The sequence below is a fragment of the Cryptococcus neoformans genome (genome assembly GCF_000091045.1).
Source record: "Cryptococcus neoformans var. neoformans JEC21 chromosome 5 sequence".
Taxonomy (NCBI): domain Eukaryota; kingdom Fungi; phylum Basidiomycota; class Tremellomycetes; order Tremellales; family Cryptococcaceae; genus Cryptococcus; species Cryptococcus deneoformans.
The window spans coordinates 311173-335417 of record NC_006687.1 but is presented as its reverse complement, the minus strand read 5'-3'; the positions used below and the strand labels follow the sequence as shown (position 1 = coordinate 335417).

The 24245-nt window shown below is 47.1% G+C and overlaps 11 protein-coding genes and 1 non-coding gene across 12 annotated transcripts; 6 read left to right on the top strand and 6 right to left on the bottom strand.

Annotated features, from left to right (window-relative positions):
- The first annotated feature begins 156 nt into the window (after positions 1-156).
- Positions 157-5101, top strand: CNE01200 (rRNA processing-related protein, putative). Its single transcript, XM_570705.2, has 8 exons — positions 157-529; positions 581-603; positions 659-2253; positions 2305-3172; positions 3223-4335; positions 4390-4543; positions 4592-4808; positions 4858-5101. The coding sequence occupies exons 1-8, from the start codon at positions 196-198 to the stop codon at positions 5006-5008; spliced, it is 4455 nt and encodes a 1484-aa protein (XP_570705.1). The 5' UTR covers positions 157-195; the 3' UTR covers positions 5009-5101.
- Positions 5102-5230: 129 nt separating this feature from the next.
- CNE01190 lies at positions 5231-5328 on the top strand. Its single transcript has one exon. It is a non-coding gene; the product is annotated as a tRNA-Met (tRNA).
- A 677-nt stretch (positions 5329-6005) lies between these two features.
- Positions 6006-7941, bottom strand: CNE01185 (hypothetical protein). Its single transcript, XM_024658514.1, has 7 exons — positions 7785-7941; positions 7484-7724; positions 7098-7429; positions 7038-7040; positions 6901-6970; positions 6733-6852; positions 6006-6668 (listed from the first exon to the last, which is right to left on the bottom strand). Exons 1-7 carry the CDS (start codon positions 7907-7909, stop codon positions 6360-6362), a joined length of 1200 nt encoding a protein of 399 aa, XP_024514365.1. The 5' UTR covers positions 7910-7941; the 3' UTR covers positions 6006-6359.
- Positions 7942-8345: 404 nt separating this feature from the next.
- On the top strand, positions 8346-12523 carry CNE01180 (conserved hypothetical protein). Its single transcript, XM_024657174.1, has 8 exons — positions 8346-8553; positions 8619-8683; positions 8754-8796; positions 8855-8934; positions 8988-9065; positions 9128-9311; positions 9366-10427; positions 10492-12523. Exons 1-7 carry the CDS (start codon positions 8496-8498, stop codon positions 9461-9463), a joined length of 606 nt encoding a protein of 201 aa, XP_024512815.1. The 5' UTR covers positions 8346-8495; the 3' UTR covers positions 9464-10427; positions 10492-12523.
- Positions 9705-12733, bottom strand: CNE01170 (cation-transporting ATPase, putative). Its single transcript, XM_571124.2, has 11 exons — positions 12572-12733; positions 12150-12501; positions 11860-12100; positions 11617-11808; positions 11269-11558; positions 11200-11212; positions 10869-11151; positions 10674-10819; positions 10470-10624; positions 10078-10417; positions 9705-10017 (listed from the first exon to the last, which is right to left on the bottom strand). Exons 1-11 carry the CDS (start codon positions 12662-12664, stop codon positions 9780-9782), a joined length of 2343 nt encoding a protein of 780 aa, XP_571124.1. The 5' UTR covers positions 12665-12733; the 3' UTR covers positions 9705-9779.
- Positions 12734-12935: 202 nt separating this feature from the next.
- Positions 12936-14936, top strand: CNE01165 (hypothetical protein). Its single transcript, XM_024658513.1, has 4 exons — positions 12936-13338; positions 13391-14088; positions 14144-14617; positions 14672-14936. Exons 1-4 carry the CDS (start codon positions 13302-13304, stop codon positions 14750-14752), a joined length of 1290 nt encoding a protein of 429 aa, XP_024514364.1. The 5' UTR covers positions 12936-13301; the 3' UTR covers positions 14753-14936.
- Positions 14912-16114, bottom strand: CNE01160 (conserved hypothetical protein). The gene is made up of 7 exons (XM_024657173.1): positions 15877-16114; positions 15797-15827; positions 15701-15740; positions 15568-15650; positions 15415-15518; positions 15073-15363; positions 14912-15003 (listed from the first exon to the last, which is right to left on the bottom strand). Exons 1-6 carry the CDS (start codon positions 16044-16046, stop codon positions 15138-15140), a joined length of 654 nt encoding a protein of 217 aa, XP_024512993.1. The 5' UTR covers positions 16047-16114; the 3' UTR covers positions 14912-15003; positions 15073-15137.
- Positions 16115-16257: 143 nt separating this feature from the next.
- On the top strand, positions 16258-16896 carry CNE01150 (NADH-ubiquinone oxidoreductase 12 kda subunit, mitochondrial precursor, putative). Its single transcript, XM_570703.2, has 3 exons — positions 16258-16378; positions 16490-16659; positions 16813-16896. Exons 1-3 carry the CDS (start codon positions 16345-16347, stop codon positions 16846-16848), a joined length of 240 nt encoding a protein of 79 aa, XP_570703.1. The 5' UTR covers positions 16258-16344; the 3' UTR covers positions 16849-16896.
- On the bottom strand, positions 16860-18516 carry CNE01140 (conserved hypothetical protein). The gene is made up of 8 exons (XM_570702.2): positions 18452-18516; positions 18355-18398; positions 18113-18287; positions 17922-18034; positions 17755-17866; positions 17565-17702; positions 17240-17510; positions 16860-17189 (listed from the first exon to the last, which is right to left on the bottom strand). Exons 1-8 carry the CDS (start codon positions 18457-18459, stop codon positions 17010-17012), a joined length of 1041 nt encoding a protein of 346 aa, XP_570702.1. The 5' UTR covers positions 18460-18516; the 3' UTR covers positions 16860-17009.
- Positions 18517-18733: 217 nt separating this feature from the next.
- Positions 18734-20953, bottom strand: CNE01130 (phosphoacetylglucosamine mutase, putative). The gene is made up of 6 exons (XM_570701.2): positions 20713-20953; positions 20545-20662; positions 20103-20492; positions 19596-20051; positions 19024-19549; positions 18734-18974 (listed from the first exon to the last, which is right to left on the bottom strand). The coding sequence occupies exons 1-6, from the start codon at positions 20838-20840 to the stop codon at positions 18922-18924; spliced, it is 1671 nt and encodes a 556-aa protein (XP_570701.1). The 5' UTR covers positions 20841-20953; the 3' UTR covers positions 18734-18921.
- Positions 20954-21193: 240 nt separating this feature from the next.
- CNE01120 (conserved hypothetical protein) lies at positions 21194-22286 on the bottom strand. Its single transcript, XM_024657172.1, has 6 exons — positions 22066-22286; positions 21962-21990; positions 21730-21904; positions 21566-21647; positions 21397-21498; positions 21194-21339 (listed from the first exon to the last, which is right to left on the bottom strand). Exons 1-6 carry the CDS (start codon positions 22197-22199, stop codon positions 21298-21300), a joined length of 564 nt encoding a protein of 187 aa, XP_024512992.1. The 5' UTR covers positions 22200-22286; the 3' UTR covers positions 21194-21297.
- Positions 22287-22438: 152 nt separating this feature from the next.
- Positions 22439-24065, top strand: CNE01110 (hypothetical protein). Its single transcript, XM_024657171.1, has 6 exons — positions 22439-22648; positions 22734-22763; positions 22823-22893; positions 22961-23001; positions 23064-23093; positions 23157-24065. The coding sequence occupies exons 1-6, from the start codon at positions 22589-22591 to the stop codon at positions 23450-23452; spliced, it is 528 nt and encodes a 175-aa protein (XP_024512868.1). The 5' UTR covers positions 22439-22588; the 3' UTR covers positions 23453-24065.
- Positions 24066-24245: the final 180 nt, after the last annotated feature.

Sequence of the window (24245 nt, the reverse complement as noted above, 5' to 3'; positions counted from 1 at the left end):
TTGGGTTAATTGTTCGTCGTTGCCTCCTGATGATCCTGCGGTTCGCGTCGCGTTGGACAATGTAATGTAGTTTATTGCAACCCCCCATTTAGGGATCGTGCCTGGCAGAATTTCAAGACCACTTCCTACACAGATGTATTTCGGCGCTCTCTATACAACTCCTCTTCCAAAAGTATACTTCCGCCTTCCTTCAAAATGGCACAGAAGAAGGACTCTCAAGTATCCAAAGATAAATCCTCCAAAAAGACGCAAAACGAGAGCTCATCAACAGCTCCCAGACCAGCCCCAGCCTTCACATCGACTCTCCAAAACGATGAGACCGACTTTCCTCGAGGCGGCGGTTCCAGTTTGACAGCGTTCGAATTCAAACAAGTCAGAGAAGAAGGAAGAAGAGAAGCTGAAAATGAGGCCAAGCACCAGGCTTCCAAGGGCGAGAAGAGAAAAAGGCAGATGAGCGACAGACAAGCCAAGAGGTTGAAGAAGAACGAAGATGCGAAGAAGAAGGAGGAGCGGGATAAGGACAATATTCGTGAGTATTTCGTGGCGTTCTTCTGTAGTATGGTATGCTGACCTTGTGCAGGTGTCGAGATCCTCAATTACAAGGTTCATTCTTTTTCTCAAAAAGCTTCGTAGATATAAGTCACTGACGAACACTTAGCGATTAGTCCCTGGCACTCACGTCCTCGCTCGTGTCCACACTATTTTGCCTCTCCATCTTATTCTTTCCCTTCCCAATAACCTTCTCGCTCACGTACCTATCACCGAGATCTCTAACACGTTAACCCAGCTTCTCACTGCCGAAGAAGCCATGGCTGTGGACGAAGGTGAAGAAGAATCCGACGACGAGTCTTCCGCACCCGACCTTGCTCAGCTGTTTGTTCCTGGACAATATGTCCATGCAAAGGTTCTTACTCTTTACCCGACCGCTAGTCAGTCATTCATCTCTCAATACCCTATCACGGAGACCACCAAACTCGCTTCTCGTGTGGAATTGACTCTCATCCCTGAAAAAGTCAACTCAGAGGTTGCTAAAAAGGATCTCGAGACCGGCTACTTCCTGGTAGGTGAAGTTAAATCTGAGGAAGACAAGGGATGGATAGTGGGTGTTGGCTTGAATACTCAGGGCGGATCTTCCGTTGAAGGTTTCGTTTCTAAAGACGAAGTGGCCAAATTTGTCCCCGCCCAGGCCCTCATCCCCGGTCAACTCCTTCCCGCCACCATCTCTTCTATTGCGGCTGGAGGCCGTGTTGCCCACCTTTCCTTGAACCAGCAAGATATCACTCGTTCACAGATCAGCGAAGTGTCCACTGTCGGTTCTATCGTTCCTGGCCACTCAGTAAATGCTTTGATCACCGCGGTGGTTCCTTCTGGTTTGAATGTCAAAGTTGCTGGTTTCTTCGACGGTACTATCGACCTTGCTCATCTTCCTCTTGGAGAAGATGACATTGAGAACAAGTACAAGATCGGTAAGAAGATCCGCGCTCGAGTCATATATGATAATCTCGCCGCCAATCCCCATTCTTTCGCTCTTTCAGCCCTTCCTCATGTCTTGAACTTTACCAGCCCTACCCAAGAGGGCGACAATACTCCTCTCGAACTCGCTATCCCCATCGGTAAAGTGTATCAAAGCGTTAAGGTCACTAGGGTTTTAAATGACTGGGGTGTCATGGTCAGGACTCAGGATGGTTTGGAAGGCTTTGTCCATATCAGCCACTTGGCCGATGAGCGTATCCCTGTGCTTTCTAACGCCACCCCTCAATTCAAAGCCGGTACCCTGCACCGAGCTCGTGTCATTGGTCACTCTCCCATGGATGGTGTGCTTCTCCTCTCATTTGAACAATCTGTCCTTTCTCAACTTTTCATGCAAGTCGACGAGCTCAAGGTCGGTCAGCAATTGAAGGGTACTATTCGTCGATTAACCGATAAGATGTTGTTCGTCAACGTCCATGGCAATGTCGATGGTATCGTTCACCCCACTCATTACGCCGACATCAGATTGAAACACCCCCAAAAAAGGTTTAAGCCAGAAGGTTCTGTCAAGGCTCGTGTTCTCTACCTCGAGCCCACCAGGAACAGAGTTGTCTTAACTTTGAAAAAGACCTTCCTCGAGTCAGATTTGGCAGTCCCTCAGGGCTTTGAAGATCTGAAGGTTGGAGAAGTAACCCTTGGATCCGTGTTGAAAATCGTCGATAAGGGTGTCATTGTAGAGTTGTTCGCTGGTTTGAAGGCCTTCATGCCCCATTCAGAGTGCAGGTACGTCTACCTTGTACATTCAAACTACAAATGCTGATATTTTTTCTGTAGTCAAACTCACATCAAAAATCTTTCTGAGGCGTTCTACATTGGCAAGCCCCTCACCGTCCGTGTCATCACCGTGGACGCCTCTGCTTCTCGGATTGTTGTCTCTGCCAAGCAAGCTGCTCCTACTGCACCCGCAACTGCTGCTGAGAAGCTTGAGGTTGGCGAGGCCGTCTCTGGTACCGTCTCTCAAGTTCACACTGAGCAAGTCGTCGTGAAGCTTGATGGCAACGGTTTGACTGCATTGTTGAGTTTAAGCAACTTGAGTAACCAGAGGCATACAGGCATTGAGGAGCTCCGAAGAAGTCTCAAGGAAGGGGAGAAGATTGATGACTTGGTTGTCGTGTCCAAGAATCCCGTCTCTGGTTTGATCATTGTTAACATCAAGAAGACTATTACTGCGAAGAAGGAGAAGGCGAAGAAGGAGGACAAAGCTCCGTCTGGTATTTCGGCGCATGTCAAGGCTATTGATGCAATTGAAGTTGGGCAGATCATCACCGGAACCGTTCAAGAACAAACTTCTCAGGGATACATGGTCCAGCTTCCCAACAACCTTCGTGGCCGTGTCCACCCCTGCGACTCCTCTGACGACCTCGCCCTCGCCGCCGGCCATGGCCCTCTCACAGTTGGCGAAGAGGTCAAGTGTTATGTGCTTGATGTCAATAGGTCTAAGCGCGCCATTGACCTCTCTACACGTCTTTCTCGAGTGCAAGGCAAGGAAAACGTAGTTGACAGGGAAATCAACACCGTGGATGACTTAAAAGAAGGTGAGAGCGTTAGAGGTTTGGTCAAGAACATTGCTGGACACGGAGTCTTTGTTTCTTTGGGAAGGAATGTTACCGCGAGAATCATGATCAAGGAACTCTTTGATGAAGTAAGCTAATACTGCTGTATTTCAAAATGTTGTACTAACGATTTAAACAGTATGTCAAGGATTGGAAATCTCGTTTCGAAATCAACCAACTCGTCTCTGGCAAGATTCTTTCCATCAATCCCGGATCCAACTCTATCGAGATGACCCTCCGTAAAAACCCTTCAAAATCTGCGAAGAAGACCGCTTTGCTTTCTCTTTCCGATTTTGAAGAGGGTCAAAAAGTCGTTGCTGTTGTAAGGAAGGTCGAAGCTTATGGGATGTTTTTAAAGATCGAAGGTTCAAACGTTAGTGGATTGTGCCATAAGAGTGAAATCACAGACAACAGGAAGGCGGATGTTGCACAGGCCCTCAAGGGCTTCAGAGAGGGTGATCAGGTGAAGGCTAAGATTGTCTCTATTGATACGGAGAAGGGAAAGATCTCGTTCGGCATCAAGGCGAGCTATTTTGGTGAAGAGTTCGAAGGTGGAGAGAAGAGCGAAGACGAAGATGATGAGGTCGACGAAGAGAATGATGAGCGGTTCAATGAAGGGGATCAAGAGATGGAAAGTGACGCCGGAGAATCGGGAGAAGGACAGGAACATGAGGATGAGGAGGCACTGGAAATTGATGGAGGAGAAGAAGAGGCAACGTCCGACGAAGAAGATAACGCCCCCCAGAACTTTAAGCCCGCTCCTAAAACTGCTTTGAACCTTGGTGCCGGTTTCGATTGGACCGGTGAAGCTCCCGCTGCTGCCCCTGAATCAGACGATGAGTCTGATTCTGATGAAGAGGCTGTTGCTCCTGCCAAATCCAAGGGCAAATCAAAAGCTGTTGACCTTACTGCTACCGCTCCTTCTTCTAGGCCTTCATCCACAGGAGAATATGAGCGTGCTCTCCTTGCTTCCCCCAATTCCTCCTTCCTCTGGATTCAGTACATGTCTTTCCACCTTCAGCTTCATGAGATTGAGAAAGCAAGGAAAATTGGCAGGCAAGCTTTGGAGAAAATCTCGTACCGAGAAGAAGAGGAGAAACTGAATGTTTGGATGGCCCTGATCAATTTGGAGATCGCTTTCGGGACCGTGTCTGCAACTGAGAAGGTATTCGAAGAGGCGGCTCAATATAACGATAAACGGACGGTGTACATGCGATATGCTGAGGCTTTGCAAGTAGCCGGAAAGGATGAAGTGAGTAGCATATCTTATCATAATCTTCTATGTACCCTAGTTAACCATGTATAGGCGCTTGAGGAACTCTTCAAGAAGATTGTCAAGAAGTTCTCTGCCTACCCTGAATCCTGGACTCGTTTTGCTGAATTCTACCTCAACAAAGGTGATGTAGAAGCGGCTCGAGCACTTTTACCAAGGAGCATGAAGTCGCTCGACAAGTCTAAGCGTGAGTGATTTTTTTTTCGAAAGAAATTGGGAACTTAATTGCTTGCAGATGTCGAGACCATCGAAAAAATGGCTCTCCTCGAATTCAAGCAAGGTGACGCAGAGCGAGGCAAGACTCTTTTCGAAGGGCTTGTTGACAGATTCCCCAAACGTCTCGATCTCTGGGGTGTCTATATCGATCAAGTTGCTAAAGTGGGAGATATCCAAGGTGTGAGAGGCTTGATGGACAGAGCTCTTGAGCAAAAGTTGACTAGCAAGAAAGCCAAGTAAGTATCCCCCCACGATATTGAAGATTGGATGTTAATGATAGCGCAGGTTCCTGTTCAAGAAGTGGTTGACTATCGAACAGAGAATAGGCGATGCGGCTGGTCAGGACAAGGCGAAAACAAGGGCGAGAGAGTGGGTCGAAGCTAATGCCAAGAAGCCTGCCCAAGATGAGGAAGAAGATAGTAATGATGAGGAATAACCACTGATGTTGAATAGATTCATTGATATTGCTTTTCATTTCCGGCATGTACAGTGATATGTTGATAGCTTCAATCTCTTCTTTTCAACTTGCACTATTTGTCTATGATACGAAGAGTCTATTTGTGGAAGAATGAAGAAGTGATACTATAAGCAACGAAGAACCTGAATTGTATCTAACTCTCAAAATACAAGAAAGTAGAGCACCGAGAAAACTATAAAAGCCCTCATGGTGTAGTGGTAACACGAAGGTCTCATATGAATTTGGCTCTTCGGTCAGCTCGTAATCCTCAGCTCTGAGTTCGATTCTCAGTGAGGGCATTTTAAATTTTTCTTTTTGACAGACTATTGACCAGATGAAACTTCCCTTTTTTCAAAAGTCCGCCAATAACCAAATCAATCGAAAGCAAACATGCCTATGTCGCCCTTCTTAACTTACTTGTTGCAATGATAAGCTATAAATCAATCAGTTATTGGTAAAACGAAACATCTGTTGGAAAACTGATTTTTTACCGGCAACAAACTACTCATGACGTTGTAACTCTTCCCTCTCCGGTTCTGGATTCCGGCATTTTTATCTAGCTACTACTGCGACGGGGCGGGGTCATGCGATCGCCCGCGCCTCACGCATGATGGCGATTCGATTCAGTATCTCGGTTGCTCTTCTTTCATTTCTGTTTGTCTGTGTACTATCTCTGCTTACTGCGCATAGCGTCTGAATGTATGCATAATCAGGATCAAACGAAAGAGGAGAGAAGAATGGTGGGCCACATTTAAATATTGGACCGGAATCATTGGGGCTTTGATATGGTCGGTTCGAGGTTGAACTGGCCAGAGCTGTCATGGATGGACTCGAGGGCGGCTGGACAACCCTGTGTCTTTCTGTAAGCTAGTGATACCAAAAATCGAGATACGGTTAAGCGGCGTGTGTTATAGGGTTGGATAACTCTCCTCTCAGCCATTTCCGGCCCGGTGATACCCATTATAACATTACATGTCCTCGTCATCCTGCTTACACAATTTTATTGTTTGCTTAAAAACTCCATACAATAAATCCTAGAATACCAATAGATGCAATGGGCGCCTACTATAATGGCACTGACGCTTTGTAGATCGCTAAAAGCATTCACAAGGGAAAATATGGAATCGTTTGAACGAATGACCACCGCCCAACAAGACCTTTGTTTCACGATGATAATGACAGTGTCATGGACTTTGTTGAGGCATGCTTTATGCCAGCATTACTATACTGTATGTCACAAAAGTCGATAGGAGATTTCCATACAACTGGGGAACATAACTATTAATAATTCAACAACCAAGACAAATGAAAAGTTGTTGTTACATGTATTTTAAAAGTCCGGAAGATCTCCCTGCAGATACTCCGCATCGAGCATTGCCTCGTATTCTTCCACTGTCATATCTCGTCTTGGCTTTTTACTAGCTGGTTCATCGTCAGATGCCTCTTGCGGTAGTTGTTGAGTTGCACCTATTGGGCTAAGAACAAGAGCCGTGGAAGACACGGCTGGATTCGCAACGGAAGATCCTTGATTATCTCGCTCTTTGACGTTGTTCTCGCCATCCTTGATAAACTCCAATACATTGTCCAGCTCTAACGCCCCCCTCTGACCCCACTCCACAACATCTGGTTTGAATTCATTCTCAAAATACAGTCAGCATGTGTATAATCCTCGCTAACCATCAATTCATGAAATCGTTACTTACATACATATGCACTCCAATACGATTTAATTCTTCTGGCTCATACGAGTCAGCTATTAACTTGAATGCGCCCATGACATGAGGTGTGTGGTCCTTGAAGTTTTTCCTGATATACAAATATGCCTGCAAACAATCAGTACTGATTCTGATATTATCAAAGAAGTCTCCTACCTGACTCGGTCGGACCGATACCCCTTTCTGTATTGCGCGACATGTCCCGTCTGAACGTTCTATTATTGGTCTGAGGTACATAGTATCAGCATGCTTGAAGAGCATTTCGATGGCCGATACGATATATCTGTACTTACACCCTAAATTTCCCAGATGAGCAACCGCATTGGAAGGTTGTTATGGAGTGAAATACTCACTTGGATCCCAAAATTCCCACCCACGGCTGAGAACTCCCCACTGCAACCGTAGCTGTGACCTGATCTTTCCCTAGTCTTCTACCTCTCTTCTTATTCCAGCTGCCCTGGTCACCATCGGGAAGATCCTCCAATTCTCTTCGAGCTTCTTTCGTCTCTTCCTCTCCTAAAATATTTCCCAGCATGAGGGCGTGCTTGAGGCTGTTTATATGCACGTAGGCCTGGGCTAACGATAATGATTCCAAATGACTGAATCCCAGCCTCATGCAAATTGTATAGGCCCAAGCTGTCTTGACAGGCGCTCGATTTGTGATGACTCTGATGCCTTGAAGTTGCTGTAGCGAAGTCAGGACATAATGACGTTGGACTAACTCTCTGGAAACATTTACCTCACGTTCAGTCATGAATTGGAAGCTAATGTCAATAGGAGTGTCCTCCTCTGCTTCGTCTTTCTTGAGGGGCTGTAATAAGTCGCTATCTCTGCCCCTCTTTTTGCTGATCGGCTCCCCTGAGGCAAGGCCTTTAATCGCATTATTGATCACCTTCCTCGTCTCCTTGTCGTCTATCAAGCCAGCCACCTTGGCCGGCGTCATTTTCGAAAGAAGTTCTATGGTACTGTGTGTTTTGTAACTGGACCCCATCGATCAGCTAGATACTTGGTTTAAACCGGACAAAAGGGTCAGATCATACATTTTTGCGGCAAGACCCATAGCGACTCTCATATCCACCCCTCTAGAAGACAGTACTTTGAGCCACTCTTGAAGGCTCAACTTGCTATTTAGAGAGGGCAAGCTGCTGCTGGCCTGTGGGGGCATTGTCGATAAGTCAAAGCTATCGAATAAATTATCTGGACTGTAACAAATCTGTTTTTAGAAGTCGATATCCAGAAGAATCGAGCTCACCTCCACCAGGGGTGACGTCACCCATAGCGGCGGGAGGTACCGGCACCATAGCAATGAGAACCTCTCCAAAGGTATATTGCGATCTTCAGTATGCATACGTGGCAGCAATGGCTGATATATTGTGCATAGCCTTACACAGTCCCCAAGACTGAATGGCTGGGCCAAGGGAGATATGACACCGTGCTTCTCCAGCGCATGGTTGTTAATTATTTGACGCGCTCGCCGAACCCGCCCAAGTCCCCCAAGTCCGTCGGCACCCCAACAAAGTGCGCTCTCCGGCAATCAGCTGCCCGGGCCCGAGCGGATAGTTTCTACGCTCCTCTGATCTTCGCTTACTTCTTGTGCAACTTTGGTTTGCCTCATTCTACTCCTGTACTCCATCTTAAACCAGAAAGGTCTCGATACTGAATCGAACCACCTAAAAGACCTGAAAGTATAGCGATATTGTAGCATTCAGCCGTTCACCAACCATCGAAGCAAGCACAGCCCACTACGTATCATGGCCATTAATCCTCGTAAGACTCTGATGCTTATTTGCGATGTGCAAGAGCGCTTCAGTGAGTGTTGTATCCTACTGATCTAGGCCCTTTAATGGTGATATCTGATTGCGATTTATGTCAAGGGTCCGCCATCTACGGCTTTGATGCTATGACCTCCTCTATCTGCAAGTTGGTCAAAGCTACTCGGGTAAGTTCACCTCAGATCGGTGCTGCCAACAACTGTTATAAATCGAGACGGCTGCTTAAAGGCATAGCAGGTACTGGAGGTTCCAACCTTTGTGACAGAGCAAAATCCCAAGGGTAGGCTCGAAACAGGAGGCATATAACTGAGTATCTAACTCTTCGACTTGAATTGCAGCTCTTGGGTCAACCGTAGAGGAAATTACGTCGCTTTTAGACAGGAAGGACCTCAACCAAGGAGTTATTGCCAAGACCAAAGTGAGTCATCGAGTTTGTGAAAGTTATTCCAGTCCTCAACTACGTTCTTCTAGTTTTCCATGGTGACTGAAGACACCATAGAAGCAATCGATTTCAGCAAGTACAACTGCTTCATACTCACAGGGATCGAGGTGAGACAAACAAGCTACCGCACCTTCATGTACTCCTGCAAATGTGCTGACTGCGACAACAGTCACATATCTGTGTGCTGCAGACCGCCTTAGATCTATTGCAATACCGAACCAAACCAAAAGTGTATCTCGCAGCTGATGCTGTGTCGTCATGTAACAAAGAAGAGGTGCCCATAGCCCTTCGATACTTGCAACAACAAGGAGTGGAAGTGACTTCAAGTGAATCGCTTATCTACAGATTACTCGGTAAATGCCATGATGGACCGTCATTATTTGCACAAGCTAATGCCAGCCCATCAGGAGACGCTAAAGAGCCCACTTTCAAGTATATTGCAAAATTAACGAAGGAAGAAAAGGAAAACACGACGCATAATCTCCAAGTTCTACAACCTTTTTAGACAGTATAGGCGGCTTTGGAATCAATAGGTCTTCCATCCCGGTACTCGTTCCCGAAAGTTCATCGTGGTGCCGCTTGGCTTTCCAAAACAATACAAGCAGATGTAAGGCCTCCCGTTGAGTGCCTTTTGAATCCAAAGGGGCTTTTGGACAAGAAAGAGTGCAAAAATTCACCAAAGACAGTCTTGCGAGGTAAAGCTTGATAGCGAAAGGCAAGACGAAATATGAATGTAGAGAAAGAAACATTTATATTCATGCGTCTTCGTAAGATATGCTATAATTCATGCTACAAACCTTTTTCGGAGCTGGTTGAGATGCTTAGAGCTCGTCATGCCCCATTTGCTTCTTCATATCAGCCCAGTCTAACCATTCATCAGCTCCACCCATGGCTTCTTGGGCCATCCCATTGTCGTAATCAAAGTCGTCAGAAGGAACGCCATCTTCGTCAAGAGGGCCCATGGCAGTTGGAGGGGCAGGTCGGACATCAACTTGAGGCTGTGCAGAAAGGGATACACCAAGGCTCTTCCGGAGGAGGGCTTCTACGCGCTCAAAGTAGCTATATATTGAACAAGGCGATGAGCGTCGCCTTAGAGCAATCCAGGTGTAGCAGACTCACCTAGTGGGGTCAGCAACACTGAAGCCACTCCTGACCAGGGTGGTGTCCAACAACACCCTGACAGTTTCAGTCAATTCCTCTTCTTCGTCGCTCTTCTTCAACGCATCCTCGTCCTCCTCATCTGTCGTAGGCAACTCTAAAACCTTTTCCAAGAGGCCTTCAATGAGAGGTGATTTCGGGTTGATCTCGAGCACCTTGGGTAAGTTCTTCATAACTTGGAACATAGGGTCGTCATGAGCCTCAGCCTGAGCCGCCATAATTCGCTGCATGTTGGCAGACCAGCCCATATGGTCGACGACGACGGTACAGGGTGAGGTGACTAGCCGGTTGGTGAGGACAACTTTGAAACTGTTAGTGATGAAAGCTAGGAGAGATAAAAGCCATGTACTTACCGTCACTGATCTGACCTTTCAGATCCTTCTTCAACCAATCGACAAGGGGTTTAAAAGCAATTTTTTGGGCCTCCAATTCCTTCTTCTCGGCCTCGTGTTCATTCTCATCACCATACTTCAGGCCTTTCTTTGAAACATCTTGAGTCCTCATTCCCCTGCGAAAAGTATAAGCTTGAAATTCACCTAGTCAACAAGATCACTGACATGAAGTTGCCCAAAGCACCCATCATAGGCTCATCGGAAGGGAGGTTCAAGAGCAGGACCTCGTACCCTCGAGCAATGAGCTTCTCGACGAATGGCGATCGCTTCAAATCATCAATCTTCTCCCCGACACCCGCCATATAGTAGATCTAACCTTTGAGTCAGACTGTGTTCAAGTTGAAGTTTGAGGACTCTCACCTGAGTCTGGCCCTCTTTCCTATTCTCCACATACTCCTCCAAGCTCGTGTAGTTGGTCCTGGTGCTCTCAAATCTCAAGAGTTTGGCAAGCTTGACATGGTCCTTTTTACTCTCCAGTACTCCCAAGCGCAAGGCGTTTCCATAAAGCTGAGAGATTTCTTCGTACTTCTTGGGCTGTTCGGTGGCGATGCGGGTGAAGAGGTCGATAGCCTTTCGGACGAGGATTCGCTGAAGTTGCGAGAGGAAACGAGTGTTCTGAAGGGTTTCTCGGGATACATTGAGGCTATCAAGGAATTAGTACAGTAATGAGTAAGCTATGTATAGGGCTCACGGAAGATCATCAGCTACAAGATATAATGTCAGTAAATTACGAGACCTCATCAAAGCAGCCAGGACTTACCATCCACGACCACCTTCAAGAAGCTCAGCCATCTTGGCATGAATTCTTCACCCAAGTCATCTGTAATGAAGACCCTCTTTACCATCAACCTAACGTTATTGATGCCACTAGTAATCTTCTGCCAAAAGTCCTTGGGAAGCTGGGATGGGATGTACATTATGGCGCGGAATGAGACACCATCGCCAGTATCACCCTTGAAATGAGACCAACCCAAAGTCTCAGCTTGAGGGTCTTTGGCGAGAGCCGTGAAGAAGTCCCGGTATTCGGTCTCCTCAACTTCCTTGGGCTCCCTGCATAGGCATCAGCTTCAGAAGCAGACAGATATGGAAATTTTGGGAGTAAACTTGCCTCATCCAAATAGGAGGCTTATCATTGACGCGGACCCATTGCTCTTCTGTAACAGTCTCGAACTTTTGCTCGTTCTCGTCAACGATCGCATCTTCGTCGTCAAATTCATCTTCAGATTCGATAGGAACCTGGGATGTTTTCTTTTCCTTGATATAAATGGGGAAAGTAGTGGAAAAGGCAGAGTGCTTCTCACTATAGCAAGTCAGTCCGGTACTGAAGTGATGCAAAGTGATTTCAACTCACATCAAACCTTTGAGCTTGGTAACAGACAACCACTCCTTCTCTTCCTCCTCAATTGTGAGCACAATCTCGGTGCCCCGACCCAAAGTGTTTCCACGAGGGTCTGGGAAAATCTCAAATGAATCCCCGGAGGAAGATGAGACAAAAGTGTGTTGGACGGGATTGGGGTTCTCTTTGGTCGCAGGAGGAAGAGAAGAGACGCGGACTGTGGAAGAGACAAGGAAACAGCTGTAGAAACCAAGACCTATTGGGAGATCAGCCATAAACAGTGCAAATATGCAAGCGAGACCAACCGAACTGTCCGATCAAATTCCCATCTACACCCCCAGCATCAGCTCGCTTCAAAAACTCGCTCGTTCCACTTCTTGCAATTGTTCCCAAGTTCTTCTCCAGTTCATGTTCAGTCATACCGATACCGGTATCTTTGATGATAATTTGTCCAGTCTTGCCGGCACTTCCTTCGTCCAATACTACTTCAATAGTGATGTTTCCTTCACCCGCAGACATGACAGATCGATCGGTGAGTGCAGTAAGTCGAAGTTTCTCGAGGGCATCGTTGGCGTTTGAAAGAAGTTCCCGAAGGAAGACATCTTTGTGGGAGTAGAGAGAATGGATAACTAGAGATCTCAGACGAGTAATATCAGACTAATATAGAGCAGCCACTCAGACATCAGCCCCATAGTATAAGAATTATCTAGCAGACCTGTTGACCTACCTCGTACTTGAATGTCTTGACTTCCTGCCCGCGAACCACGGAAAGACCCGCGATGCAGGCAAGCACGACAGAGAACAGCCTAGGCAGCCTCATTTTGGCCGATAAGTAGTGAATTACGATGCAGATGGACAAGCAAGAAACAGAAAAGAATGTCCCAACAAGTATAACAAGTTTATGAGACCGACCGTACGACCGACCGCCCGACGACTATCATCTCGTCGACGCGAATTACTCAACAAACGCGTCGAAGATTCCAGAACTGGTGACGTGGAGGACCAGGACCATCTTTACGTAACGACTTTCTATTATATTATGACTACGGACGCCCAGTGGTTTCGCTTTTTAGGCTGACGGATGGCACATCTCGTGTTCATTTTATCAGCAGCAACTCAAATTTCTCACCACGGCCACTATCGCACATCTTGCTACCCCTTCAATCCTCACGCGTTGTCATATTCATTATTTGGAAGCTTACACACATCATGATTCAGTTGTACCCACTGCACTGCGATTAGGCCAAGGCTCCGCCCATTCCTCACCAACTCGGCTTATATACGACCGCCCGATCTAGAAAGCTTTTGACTGACATTTCATCACCTTATTCTCGTCTAAATTTATCTTTGCACTCTACTCACTCCCAAACGCTCAACAGCATAGCATTGACATTCTGAACAGGCTTTACAGCTCCTAACGGTCCCTCATCGTCATTTCACTATTTCAATCCTTAATCATGGGTTTCCGCGGATTTCTCGCAACCCTCTTCTGTGGTGCGCTTGCCATTTGCCATCTCTTTGTGATCCTTCTAACACCTACAACTAGTCTCCGTGGTCAGGATTGATACCGGATATACACCTAGAACCAAGGACTTCTTCTCCAGCCACACTACCACCATCTCTCCCAACTCATCTACTTCTACATCACAGAGCAACAAGCGCATTCAAAAGTTTTCCGATAAGGCATCCGCTCGTACTCGTGTCCTTCAGGAATTCATAACCTCCGAAATGACTTACGTTAATCTCCTCCAAGAATTCGACCATGTTTACATTCATACCGCTTATGAACCTCTTACCTCCAACTTTGGGAGCAAGGCCTCACCAGAAGTTACTTTAGGCACAATTCTAACTGCTGAGGAGCGAAAGACCATGTTCAGAGGACTTCAAGAGATTCTCAAACTTCATAGCCAACACATTCTTCCTCAGCTAATTGTCGCCACTAAAAGCGTCCAACAAAGCGACGGCCTCGAAGGCGACCGATCCACTGAAGCTGCGATGAACATTTGTAAAGTTATCTGCGAATTTTCTGAATGGTTTAAACTGTACTCGTCATACAGCTCGACTTGTGACAATGCGACTACTAAACTCACTCAATGGATCAGCGGCGCCGGGATCACCAAGCAGGATAAGGCCCGCGTACAAGCATATCTGGCAAAATGTAAGGCAAACAGGAGACACTCTCAACTAGACATGACTGGCTACCTTCTCCTTCCGGTCCAGCGCCTTACTCGATACAAGATGCTAGTGAATCTCTCTCGCGCATTTCGTTACATTAGCTTCTGCTGACATTCTCTCGCAGCTGGAGCAACTCGAAAAATTCACTCCGCCCGCACCAGCCGGAACCCACGATTATGTCAGCGAGGCCCTTGCGCGTATTTCCATTGTTCTCGTCTACGTTAATGATTATAAACGTAGCCTCGACTCTCGCTCTCGCCTCTGCCATTGGGCGGACCATATCTCCGTCGTTGGCCCCTCGTCCCTAGTCCAGCCTCATCGTGTCTTGGTCCGGGAAGGTCCTGTCAATTTCATTGCCCGTGGAGCATTGATAAAAGCTCCTCAGGGGATTCGTAAGCCTAGCAAGCACATGTCAAGAGATATTGCCACGGTAGATAAGATGTGCATGGCAGTGCTGTGTCATGATTTATTAGTGTTGGCGGATAGCGCAACGGAAAGATATAAAGGCAAGTTGGGATTGGTAGATGTCGTGAGATTAAGTGCAATGGGAGAGGCAAGGGTTGAATGGAGGAATGTAGTTGTGTTTGAGGCGTATGATGTGAGCAGTTTGTTCGCTCTAAAACAGACGGAGTATCTCTGACAGTAGGTTCAGGTCTCGTACTACCTGCAAGTCGATAATCAGACTGTCGCCGAAGGTTGGGTGCAAGCTATCAACCATTGTAGACGGAAATAACGACCCAGTTGCGATTTTAACACTCACGGTATGGCTCAAGAACTTCGAGTACTCTTGATACCCTGGCTTTTCAGATTAATACCATCAGATCCTTTCCTGAATTTCGGTACTCATGTTATGACTGCCCTTTTCGCTTGTTGTTTATTCTACTATTGACCCCCTGTCGAATTTTTGTATGATATGCATAGGTGTCTCTAATGTGCTGCTCGAAAGCAATATATGATTTGTCCAGCTCAACATGACTGTGAATACTACACGTCTGTTAGTAAAACAATTTGCAAATAATATGGGATACAGATTTGTGAAAAAATTATGCTTACCAACTAAATAATAAATAATAACTTAATGCATCGGGATCTACCCTCGAATTCAATATGGCCATGGACTAATACCCAGGTCGGTGAGTTGCACCACCAGCGTTGACACCAGGCACCTTATGGTCAGCTGGATTGGCTGATGACTCGTAGATGATAACGCCCGGTCGATTGGGCAACGGCTTCCAAGATCCTCTCAAACCGATGTAATAGACTTTGGTTGTCTCCTCGTCATCATCAGCGGTATTACCGGGGAAGAAGATTGTAAGAGAAGTAAGACCGTTAAACTTGGCTGCTCTTCAGAAGAGTGTCAGCTTTTGTGAATTCATTACACAAAGCAAGGCTCACTTGACTTGATATTCGACGCCTTCTTTTCTTGGGACAACATCAAAGGACTGGGTTGGAGAAGATGATGACGCGTCACTAAAGTCCAAGCCTGGGTTATCTCTAAACTACACTCTTTTGTTAGCTGGAGGAAATGAGGATGGTGAAGAAATTCACAAGGTGCATCTCGCTTGGAGTATGGCCACCAGGTCCCGACTTGAGAGTGATAGATCGGAGAGAGACTGAAGATGTGAAGGGGACTGTGTAGAGTATCGGTTCCACGAACAAGTAAGAAGTTGATGACACATACTCTTAATAATAAGCTCATCATCTATCTCGCTTTCTAGCCACTGTGCATGAAATGTAAACATTTCTTTCACAGCAATTATCAAATAGCAATGCGTACGATCGTGTCATCTTCTTTCATATCCCAGCTCCTTGGCATTCAATCAGCACATATCCGTTGGGTATTGAGTAGTTACTCACTTGATCACCTTTCTTCCGGCTTCGCCTCCTCCCTCAGCATTAAGCGCCATCACATTAGGAAGGTCAATCTGAGTATAGAGCGAGTCAAGAGGGGATGATTCAAGAGGAACGTCGTGCGAATGACCGTCATGCCCATGGTCATGATCGTGGGCTTCGTGTGAGCAGGACATTGTATTTGAGAAGCTCGAATTGCTCGGATTTTGACACCAACTCAATGCTATGGAGTACTGTGGAAACGTATAAAGAAGTCGAGATGGACTGGCCGGTTATGGCGAGAGGAGGTTGGCAAAAGTGGAGGTACTGCCTTGGCCATGTGGATTTGATTCCGTTGTCACGGGATTGTCAGGCTCAGGCGTTGATTGGACTTTGCGACCGCATCTCTTCTCTCCATTTCCTCCGTTAAACACCCAAATCTCACTTCCTCGCTCCTTATTCCTCCCCCCGCAGCCCACATAGCAGTCAGTCAACATGGCCACAACACCATCTATGGACGATTACCGGGGTATGTCTTCCCTGATTCTACTGCGCCTACCAGTACTGACTTCGTCCCCCTTGTCCCACATCAATTAATTACCTTCACATTCACCTGGTGCGCGATAAAAACTGTCACCAGAGCGTATCAAGGCTCGCGAAGAACACGTTAGGGAATCATGGATCAAGGCTATGGAGGCTCGTATTGTCCGAGACGAGCTCCAAAAGTGCTACCGAGGAGAGGGTGTTAATCAGTTGCAAAACTGCAAGGTGTTGGCGGAGAAGTACGCAGCGATGATCAGGGATAACAAGGTAGGTCAAGGAATCCATGTTAAGTGGGGGAAAGGAGGCACTTGGAAGGCAGGAACATGGCTTGGAAGATATATAAGGAGTGTGCGATATGTCGTTGACAAAAGGCTGTTGGGACTTGCCTGTTTGAATGATCACTGACTCTTTGTATCACAGGTGAAGGGCTACAAGCAGGTTGATCCTGATATGTAGAAAGAGAGATAGAGACGGATACATGTATATTTACATTCGGGAATTCGAATTCTTCAGCTCTACAACTTTATTCTTATCGTCTGTCGCCTTCCTTTACAACCAGATCCAACCTACACCAGTAAAAAGTCTCACTACTCGTACGCCCAAATATGGACTAGGAATCACTGAGGGAGCCTTAAGACCCCGCTAACATAACTGACGCTACTGTCCTTTCCATTCACACATTTACTGCTTTGCTCATACCTTACAAAAACAAACTCGGGCTTAACCGGTTGATTTTTGTACACAAACTGGACGAGATTGAGGAGTACAGTAATAGGATTTCGACCGCAAATTGTATTCTAAAATGTCTTTCAGATGATGGACCAAAATTGTTGATAGACAGACAAACCTTGGTCCTTTCCAAGTACCCATGCCACTTCTCAACAGCACCATCTTCTCCAGGCTTGCGCAAAAGGTCCATACCTTCATGATCCATGTACTCGATAGACTTCCAGATAGGCACATCCGGATTGGAGCTGGCGGAAGAAAACTTTTTGACAAGCTCAGGAGGCTGGGTGAGAGTGCCAGGAGTGGCTGAAGTGGACGATTTGACGGGAGGCACGGGATTGGCCAAAGGCGGGATGTTTGGATAGTATGGAGTGCATGAGAATCTGCTCCCCCTGATTTATCATCAGCCATCGTTTTCTGTGGATTAGACATGATGAATGACTTGCCAGTGGCAGAAATCGCTGGAGATCACAAAGAAGGTCTCACCATCTTGCCAGTATTTGGCAAGAGCTTCACTGAGCTTTGCACTGGTCGAAGCACTGGGGTGTCCCACGAGGATCGGAACAAGCTTGAGATCATCCCTCCTGTAAATTGATCAGATGGTCATAGTTCAGACAGTCCGTGAAGACAACCCACCCTTGGAAGATCAACCTAATATAGGGCAAATGCATCTCCAACGAATGTTCGTCCTCGTCAGTAGAGGATTTCATGTCAGAGAATATCCCTGTATCGCGAAGTTCATTGATAGCTATCGAGTCCATTAGCGGTCTGTATACTACATATCAAAATTGCAGAGTAATCACTGTCTGTATCAAGAGGAATATCCCCTAAAGGCGTCTCATACGCTTCAAACTTGGAAAGCGCTACCCCCGGCAAGTAGGCATGATGCGAAGGGCCCAATAAAAATACTCTCTTACTTTAGCGGCAAATGATCCCTTCCTATTAGCATCACCATACCCTCATCACAGTTGGCTTCACAGTTTGAGTGACTCACATTTTCTCTGTAGGTACAGCCGCATAAGCCCACGCTGCGGCAGGTCCCGAATAGCTATATCCCGCATGCGGCGCAATGATCGCTTTAGCATTGCTTACGGGTGGGTCGTAATCTAATGTAGAGATAGGTTTGACTGCAGAAAGGTTCTGACTAAGTTGCTTATGAAGCCCAGGGCCTAGCATATGGTATGTATTAGATTAATATGGCTGGATACGGAAGGAGCGATGAGCGGAAAGACGTACGGGAAGAGGTGTACCAGCTGCCTGCGTGGGTGGCTTCGCGTACGCTGGATATTGTCGTTAGCCCTGTATTTAGAATTTCAAAAAGTTGGCAGCCTACCCAGACATGTTGCAGTGATATATTGTGATGGTAGATGTGGAATTTATGGCCTTTAAGAATACATCTTAACCATAGCAAGCGTTAGTCCGAAAGGGGCAGAGGGACAACTCCGCACACACGGCAGATACAAGAAGATGACGTCTGGGTAAGCAACGCCCGGTGGAGGTTGAACGCGCTGCGCGGGCAGTATTATGGGCATGCGGTTCGTACTAATTGTTTCTTCGTCGGCAGTCTAGAAACTCTCAAGCTGTTTTCACCACACGGAGTTTGAAATCAATCAGACACTATAGAACATATGCATAGGATACTAATCGTGATCAATCACCATTTTGGCGTGTGGGACCGTAAGTTCCGGGGCGGTACTACACATGGCGGAGAGTGTCGCCTCCAATGAGGTATTGGTCACGAGTTCCTTCCTTTTCCTTTTCTTCTTTTATCCCCTCGTGTCCATTCTCTCATAGGACCCTGATCTAGACCATCCCACTAGCCTGTCGAACGAGGTCAGTGACGGTAGAAGCCAAAGCTATTCACTCATCAGTATCTTGCAGGTTCAAATCAGGGCAGAAACCAACCATCAGTCTCGGGACTTAACGCTGCCTCGGCATACACTCTCACACAGTCCTCAGTACCACTAGGCCTCACAAATGACCTACCCATCTCATACTTGCCCATTGCAGCCTCAATCTTTGCCTGCAAACCTGGAGGACTCTCCAATCTCCGCTCGGCATCCGTCGCGACAAAAATAGTTCGGTCAGGGACTTCCACCTTGACGAGTCTATTGGGCAAATCTTCATACCCAGCATCCCATTCAATGGCTCCCCATCCTCGGTGCGCAAGAACAGTCTCCACAAGCAACATATCTGAAAGGGCGTCACCAACAGCTTGGTTGATAAGATCATACAAAGCCAAAAGGTGCTTAACTGCATTGGCAGTATCGGGGGAGGAGGGCTGGAAAGATTGAAGTGTGGTGATGGTCGAAGGAGAGAAAAGAACAGTGCCGTGGCCGTTGGCTTCAAAGTAGACACCAATGTCAAAACGTTGAGCGGCATGGTGGAGGTGCTTGACACCGGTGGAGACACATGCGACAGGGATGTTTCGCTAAAGAAGTGTTGGCTAAATCAAGAGCATAGAGGGGTTGACTTACGCTAGTAAGGTACTTTGTAGAGCTTCCGTTGGCATAAGCCGTTTGAACAACACCAACAGTAAGCTCATTATCTTCACCCAACTTGGCTTTCTTGACCAAATCCCCCAAAAACATTGCCACCATCACGGCAATCTTGTCACCATCCAACAACCTGAAGGTCCCTTTGTGCTCATCAACGTAATAATAGACGATTCTATCGGCGTCACCATCGAAAGAGCAAGCCCGAGTGCCAGGTTTGCTCAAAAATCCGGCCTTTTGAACAGAAGGAGGAAGAGCTTGGCGGGTCTTGACAAAGTCGGCACCGCACTGGTGGTTGAGAGCGCCGGGAGTGGTGGTATCGGTGTTGATGGGGTTAACGGTGAATATATCGCCAATGTGCTTTTCCAACTGAACGAGTGCTTGGGCGCCGACGCCGTTGGCACAGTCAACGTAAAGAGGAGAGAGCGTCTTATTGCCCTGTTCTGATATTAGCAAATACATGCTTCACAAAGGAGGGCTTTGACTCACGATGAGCGTCTTGAAAGCACTAGACATCTTCTCCATGTATCCTTCGATAGAAGGCTTGCCATATGCTCCATCTTTAACATTTGTCGCCTTCACAACATAATGTAAAATGGGAGTAGTGGTTACCCCTATGTCCGAAATATTGACTCCCTCTCCAAACGCCTTCAAACCCTCCTCTAAAGCAGCGATAAGCTCCGGTCCTGACGGACGAGTGTCCCTGGCGTAGACGACAGATGCCGGTTGGGAAAGGTCTACACGCAAGTGGGTAACCAGAGTGGTAAAGGTAGAAAGTAGAGATTCGGTAGAGGGACAGTTGGCAAGTGCTGTAGCGTGAGCTTCCCAAGTGGCGTCGAGCATTTCACCGGATGGGTCCACAAGCTTGACACCGTTGTCCTACGTCCCTCGCATCAGGCTTTTTCTCATATGCAATTTCAAGTGAACCTACAGGTTCAGGATTGTGGGATGCGGTGACCATGACACCGACAGTAGCCCCTTCGAGCCGTTTTGACCTGAGAACAGCAAGAAGGGCAACTCGCAACACGACTGAAGGAAGCTTGGTAGCGCTGGATCGCATGAGCTTTGAGCGGGGCATGGTGGCGAGGAATGAGCTCACAGAGTTCTAAACCCAGCGGTTCCGTATGTATAGTTGACATCCTCCGGCTTGGGGTACTTGCGTGCGGCCTTTGTGATTGCCTCCATGAGCAGGGCATGGTTGTGAGCAGCTTGCTGAGGGTCGGACATGGTGGGAAGGTGATGAGGTGGAGGTGGGATGAGAAAGGTGGCCGGTGGTTATATAGCAGTAGCAGGCCGGTTGTCTTCGGGTGTTCTGCAGAAAGGATGTGCTCGTGTTCCGGTGGAGGGCTGAGGCAAACTTGAAGCAGAAATCAACACAACAACGACGGGCGCGCACGGCAAATCATCCAAGCACATGACAGCGGCGTCATCATCTATCACTTCAGGGTTTCGCCGACAAACGGAAGACGGAGCAGGCCGCCCGTAGTCCACCGCGGTGCCGGTGGGTAAAAAGGGTGAAGAAGTGTCTGAATGGCCTGTTCATCATCTGAAAGCAACTATCTGCAACAGTGGCTAGGAGACGGTCTCGTAGATTATGCATATACATCCGGCTTCAGCGCCTATCGATTTCGTCAACGATCATGTGTAACAATTTTGTAAGTTCATTTCTCATGAAGTGTGCGTGTCACTTTTCAGAAGAGATGTGGCCTGGGGGAATCTGTCCTTCCTACGGGATGGAATAATGAGACCTTAGCCGGGAAAAAGCAGAAGGAAAGGAACTTACGTTTACGTCTACTCCATCTTTAAACCATCTCTCCTCATTTGCGATCTTGACAGTGTTCCCACTCATCTGCCGGCTTTTCATCCGCCCATCTTCCGCAAAAACCTGCCGCACATGTTAACGCCTGTCATAAACCGTTTGCAGTATAGAGCATCATTTTGAACGGGCCTACCCAATGTTCGAGACCGTAAGTCCTGTACCACTGACTGGAGGGATCATCCGTCTCTGAATACTCGTACCAGAATTCGACCGCACTACTCCAAAACGTCACAGAATTAGCCATTAGCTCTGGTGTACAATCACCATTTTCCCTAATACACCTTCGAATATACGTACATTTTATTCCCATTAAAAGCAAAGAGCTCCTTTCGCAATCTGTAGTTCTTCTCTTTTTCCCACTTCCTTGTCAGAAAGTCCTCGATGGCAGCGGTGCCCGAAAAGAATTCATCTCGGTTGCGCCAGATCGAAGTTGGAGTGTAGGCTGGGGATATAAGAGAGGGGTTTTTAGTATCTAACAGCAAGTTGTCAGCAAGACAATCAGAATCGTAGGAGTGTATGTTGGACAAACTCCATTTGTCTTGGGCTGCCTTCACTTTCCTGCACGTTTGACATGTTTGTCAGTCACATCTGCTAATGCAAAATGGGGAACATGGGTAAGTTGACGCAACTGACTTGTGCGCCGTCTCGTCGTTGAAAGGCGGTAAAGGCGGTACGTCTGCAGCCTTAGTGGCCAAACCTCTTACGCTCCTCAGTGCAAAGGGCTTGTACAGAACGCTAGAGGAGTATGTGAGGGCTCGAAGAGACATATGGATGTTATGTTCAGGAATGAGTGTGCAGATTACAGTAGGAACATATAGTTTAAATGGAAAACACGCACACCAAAACGATTTACGATTGATATATGGTCAATAAATATCATCATTTATGGCGTATAGTTAGTCCGTCAGTCCTCCGAATGCTTACTTGGCTGACCAATTTGATCCCGTCTTTCGGATGACATCTGCCGATATTTTAGTACGCGCCTCCTTCGTCGGGCACCTTAGTACGTATAGTGTCAAATCGGCGTCTTTGCTATTTTGCTACTCCTTGTCGTTTCTTTTTCCAACTTGCACCCAACCTACAAAAGGGCGTACTATTTAGCCTCTCAACTTTCATCCAAATTGAAGCGGGAAAGGAGGCAAAGGTGCACCATAAAATGGCCCAATCAGCATCGTCGGCGGAGAAGTCGAGGCGTGCAGCTCAAGCACAACGAGCGGTCAGTTGCTACATTGGCTTTTGCAGAGCTCGCTGCTAGTACCAAAGCCACAAGAGGTAAGAAGCGCTAACTTATGCGACTTTAGTATGAGATACAATTGGCCGGCGGGTTACAGGTGGGCCTAACGATTGGCTGTGCTGCACGATCGCAGTGGATACTGATGATGACTCGGAGGGTGCATTGAGGTGGACAGTGTACGGTGCTGTCGCTTGTCTCATCGGGCATTACACCTGGCCTACATTTAGGTGAGTTGTTCCCACCCGTACGTTTCGATATCACACAGAGACGCTGAACTAGACATTTTTTCTTAAGGCGACAGACATTGGGACTGAAAGCGTTCATAACGAGTTCAGGTGCATTGGAATCTTCCATGTTGGCCTGCCATTTACAGAACACTAACATGCCTTTTTTACAGCAACCATTTGTGGTCTAGTGATAGGCGCAGGTCCGTCTCGGAGCTTCACATGAGCTTTTCGAATCTACCCGCATATGCTGATTCGTCCCTTAGACAGTCATCTCCTCAAACACGAACATGGTTTCCGTGAAGCGGAGAATGAGATACGGCGCAAAGCCCGTAATTCTCTCGCTCTCGAAGGGAAGATTGCAAGCGAATCCGAGATCCGCAAATGGAGGGAAAAGTACGAGAAAGAGATGTCTCAGGCCAAAGAGAAGGAAACGGAGCTGCTAGGCTTAGGATCGGAGTCTGCGAGCGTGGATCAAGGAGCCAACAAGGAGGGAGCGGTGTTACAAGCTCTACAGGGTGAGGGCCAGCTGTCTTCCTCTCCGAGGGAGAAGAAGGCATGATGATCGAGGGTCGCCATGAAGAAGGGTTCTCGGCTATTTCTCAGCATGTTTCCCGGGGGCACATTCGACTCAAGCTCCTCTCCAATATAAAATTCAATCGCATTCAATTCTAGCTGGAACTTCCCAAATATAAAAAACTAACCGAACCAGGCTTTGTAATATTACCCGATATTGCCGAATGAAGGTCGCGAAAAGAAGGCAAAGGAAGGACTTCAAATCCAGTCGAGGCCGGTAGGATCCGGGACACCCAGAGAGACTTCGCCCGGTAGTATTTTATTGTATTGAATAAGGGAAGTGCAGTATCACGTTAGACGAAATGATACTTGCGAGGGTTCCAGATATAGTTTCGGTGGCCGCGTAAAAGGAGGAAAGGAGTTGGTGAACTGGTCATCGGCAGAGGTTAATACGGGGTCCTTTTCCGGTGTTCGTATATAAGCAGCCCTTATAAAGAGCCATAACAACAAGAATGAAAGGGAAAAACTGATAATTATCAATCATTATCTATCCTCCAATATCAAAAGAACTATTTTTTTTAAAAAAAAGTCTTCTCTGCGAAACATATAGATAGGAGGTATCAGTGGAGAATCTGATGCCCATTTATCAACACGCGCCTCATCCAGCACATGCATGCCTTCGTATTATCGAATTTCAAAGGCGCCTCTTTAATGCTTGAATTCTGGTCTGCCCACCACCCTCGATCAGTTTTCCACAGTTTGTTGACAGACGCAGACTTCGTTGGACGCCGCACAAGGGAATATGTCTCAGCGGCCGCCCGATGAAACGGAGCCGCGCG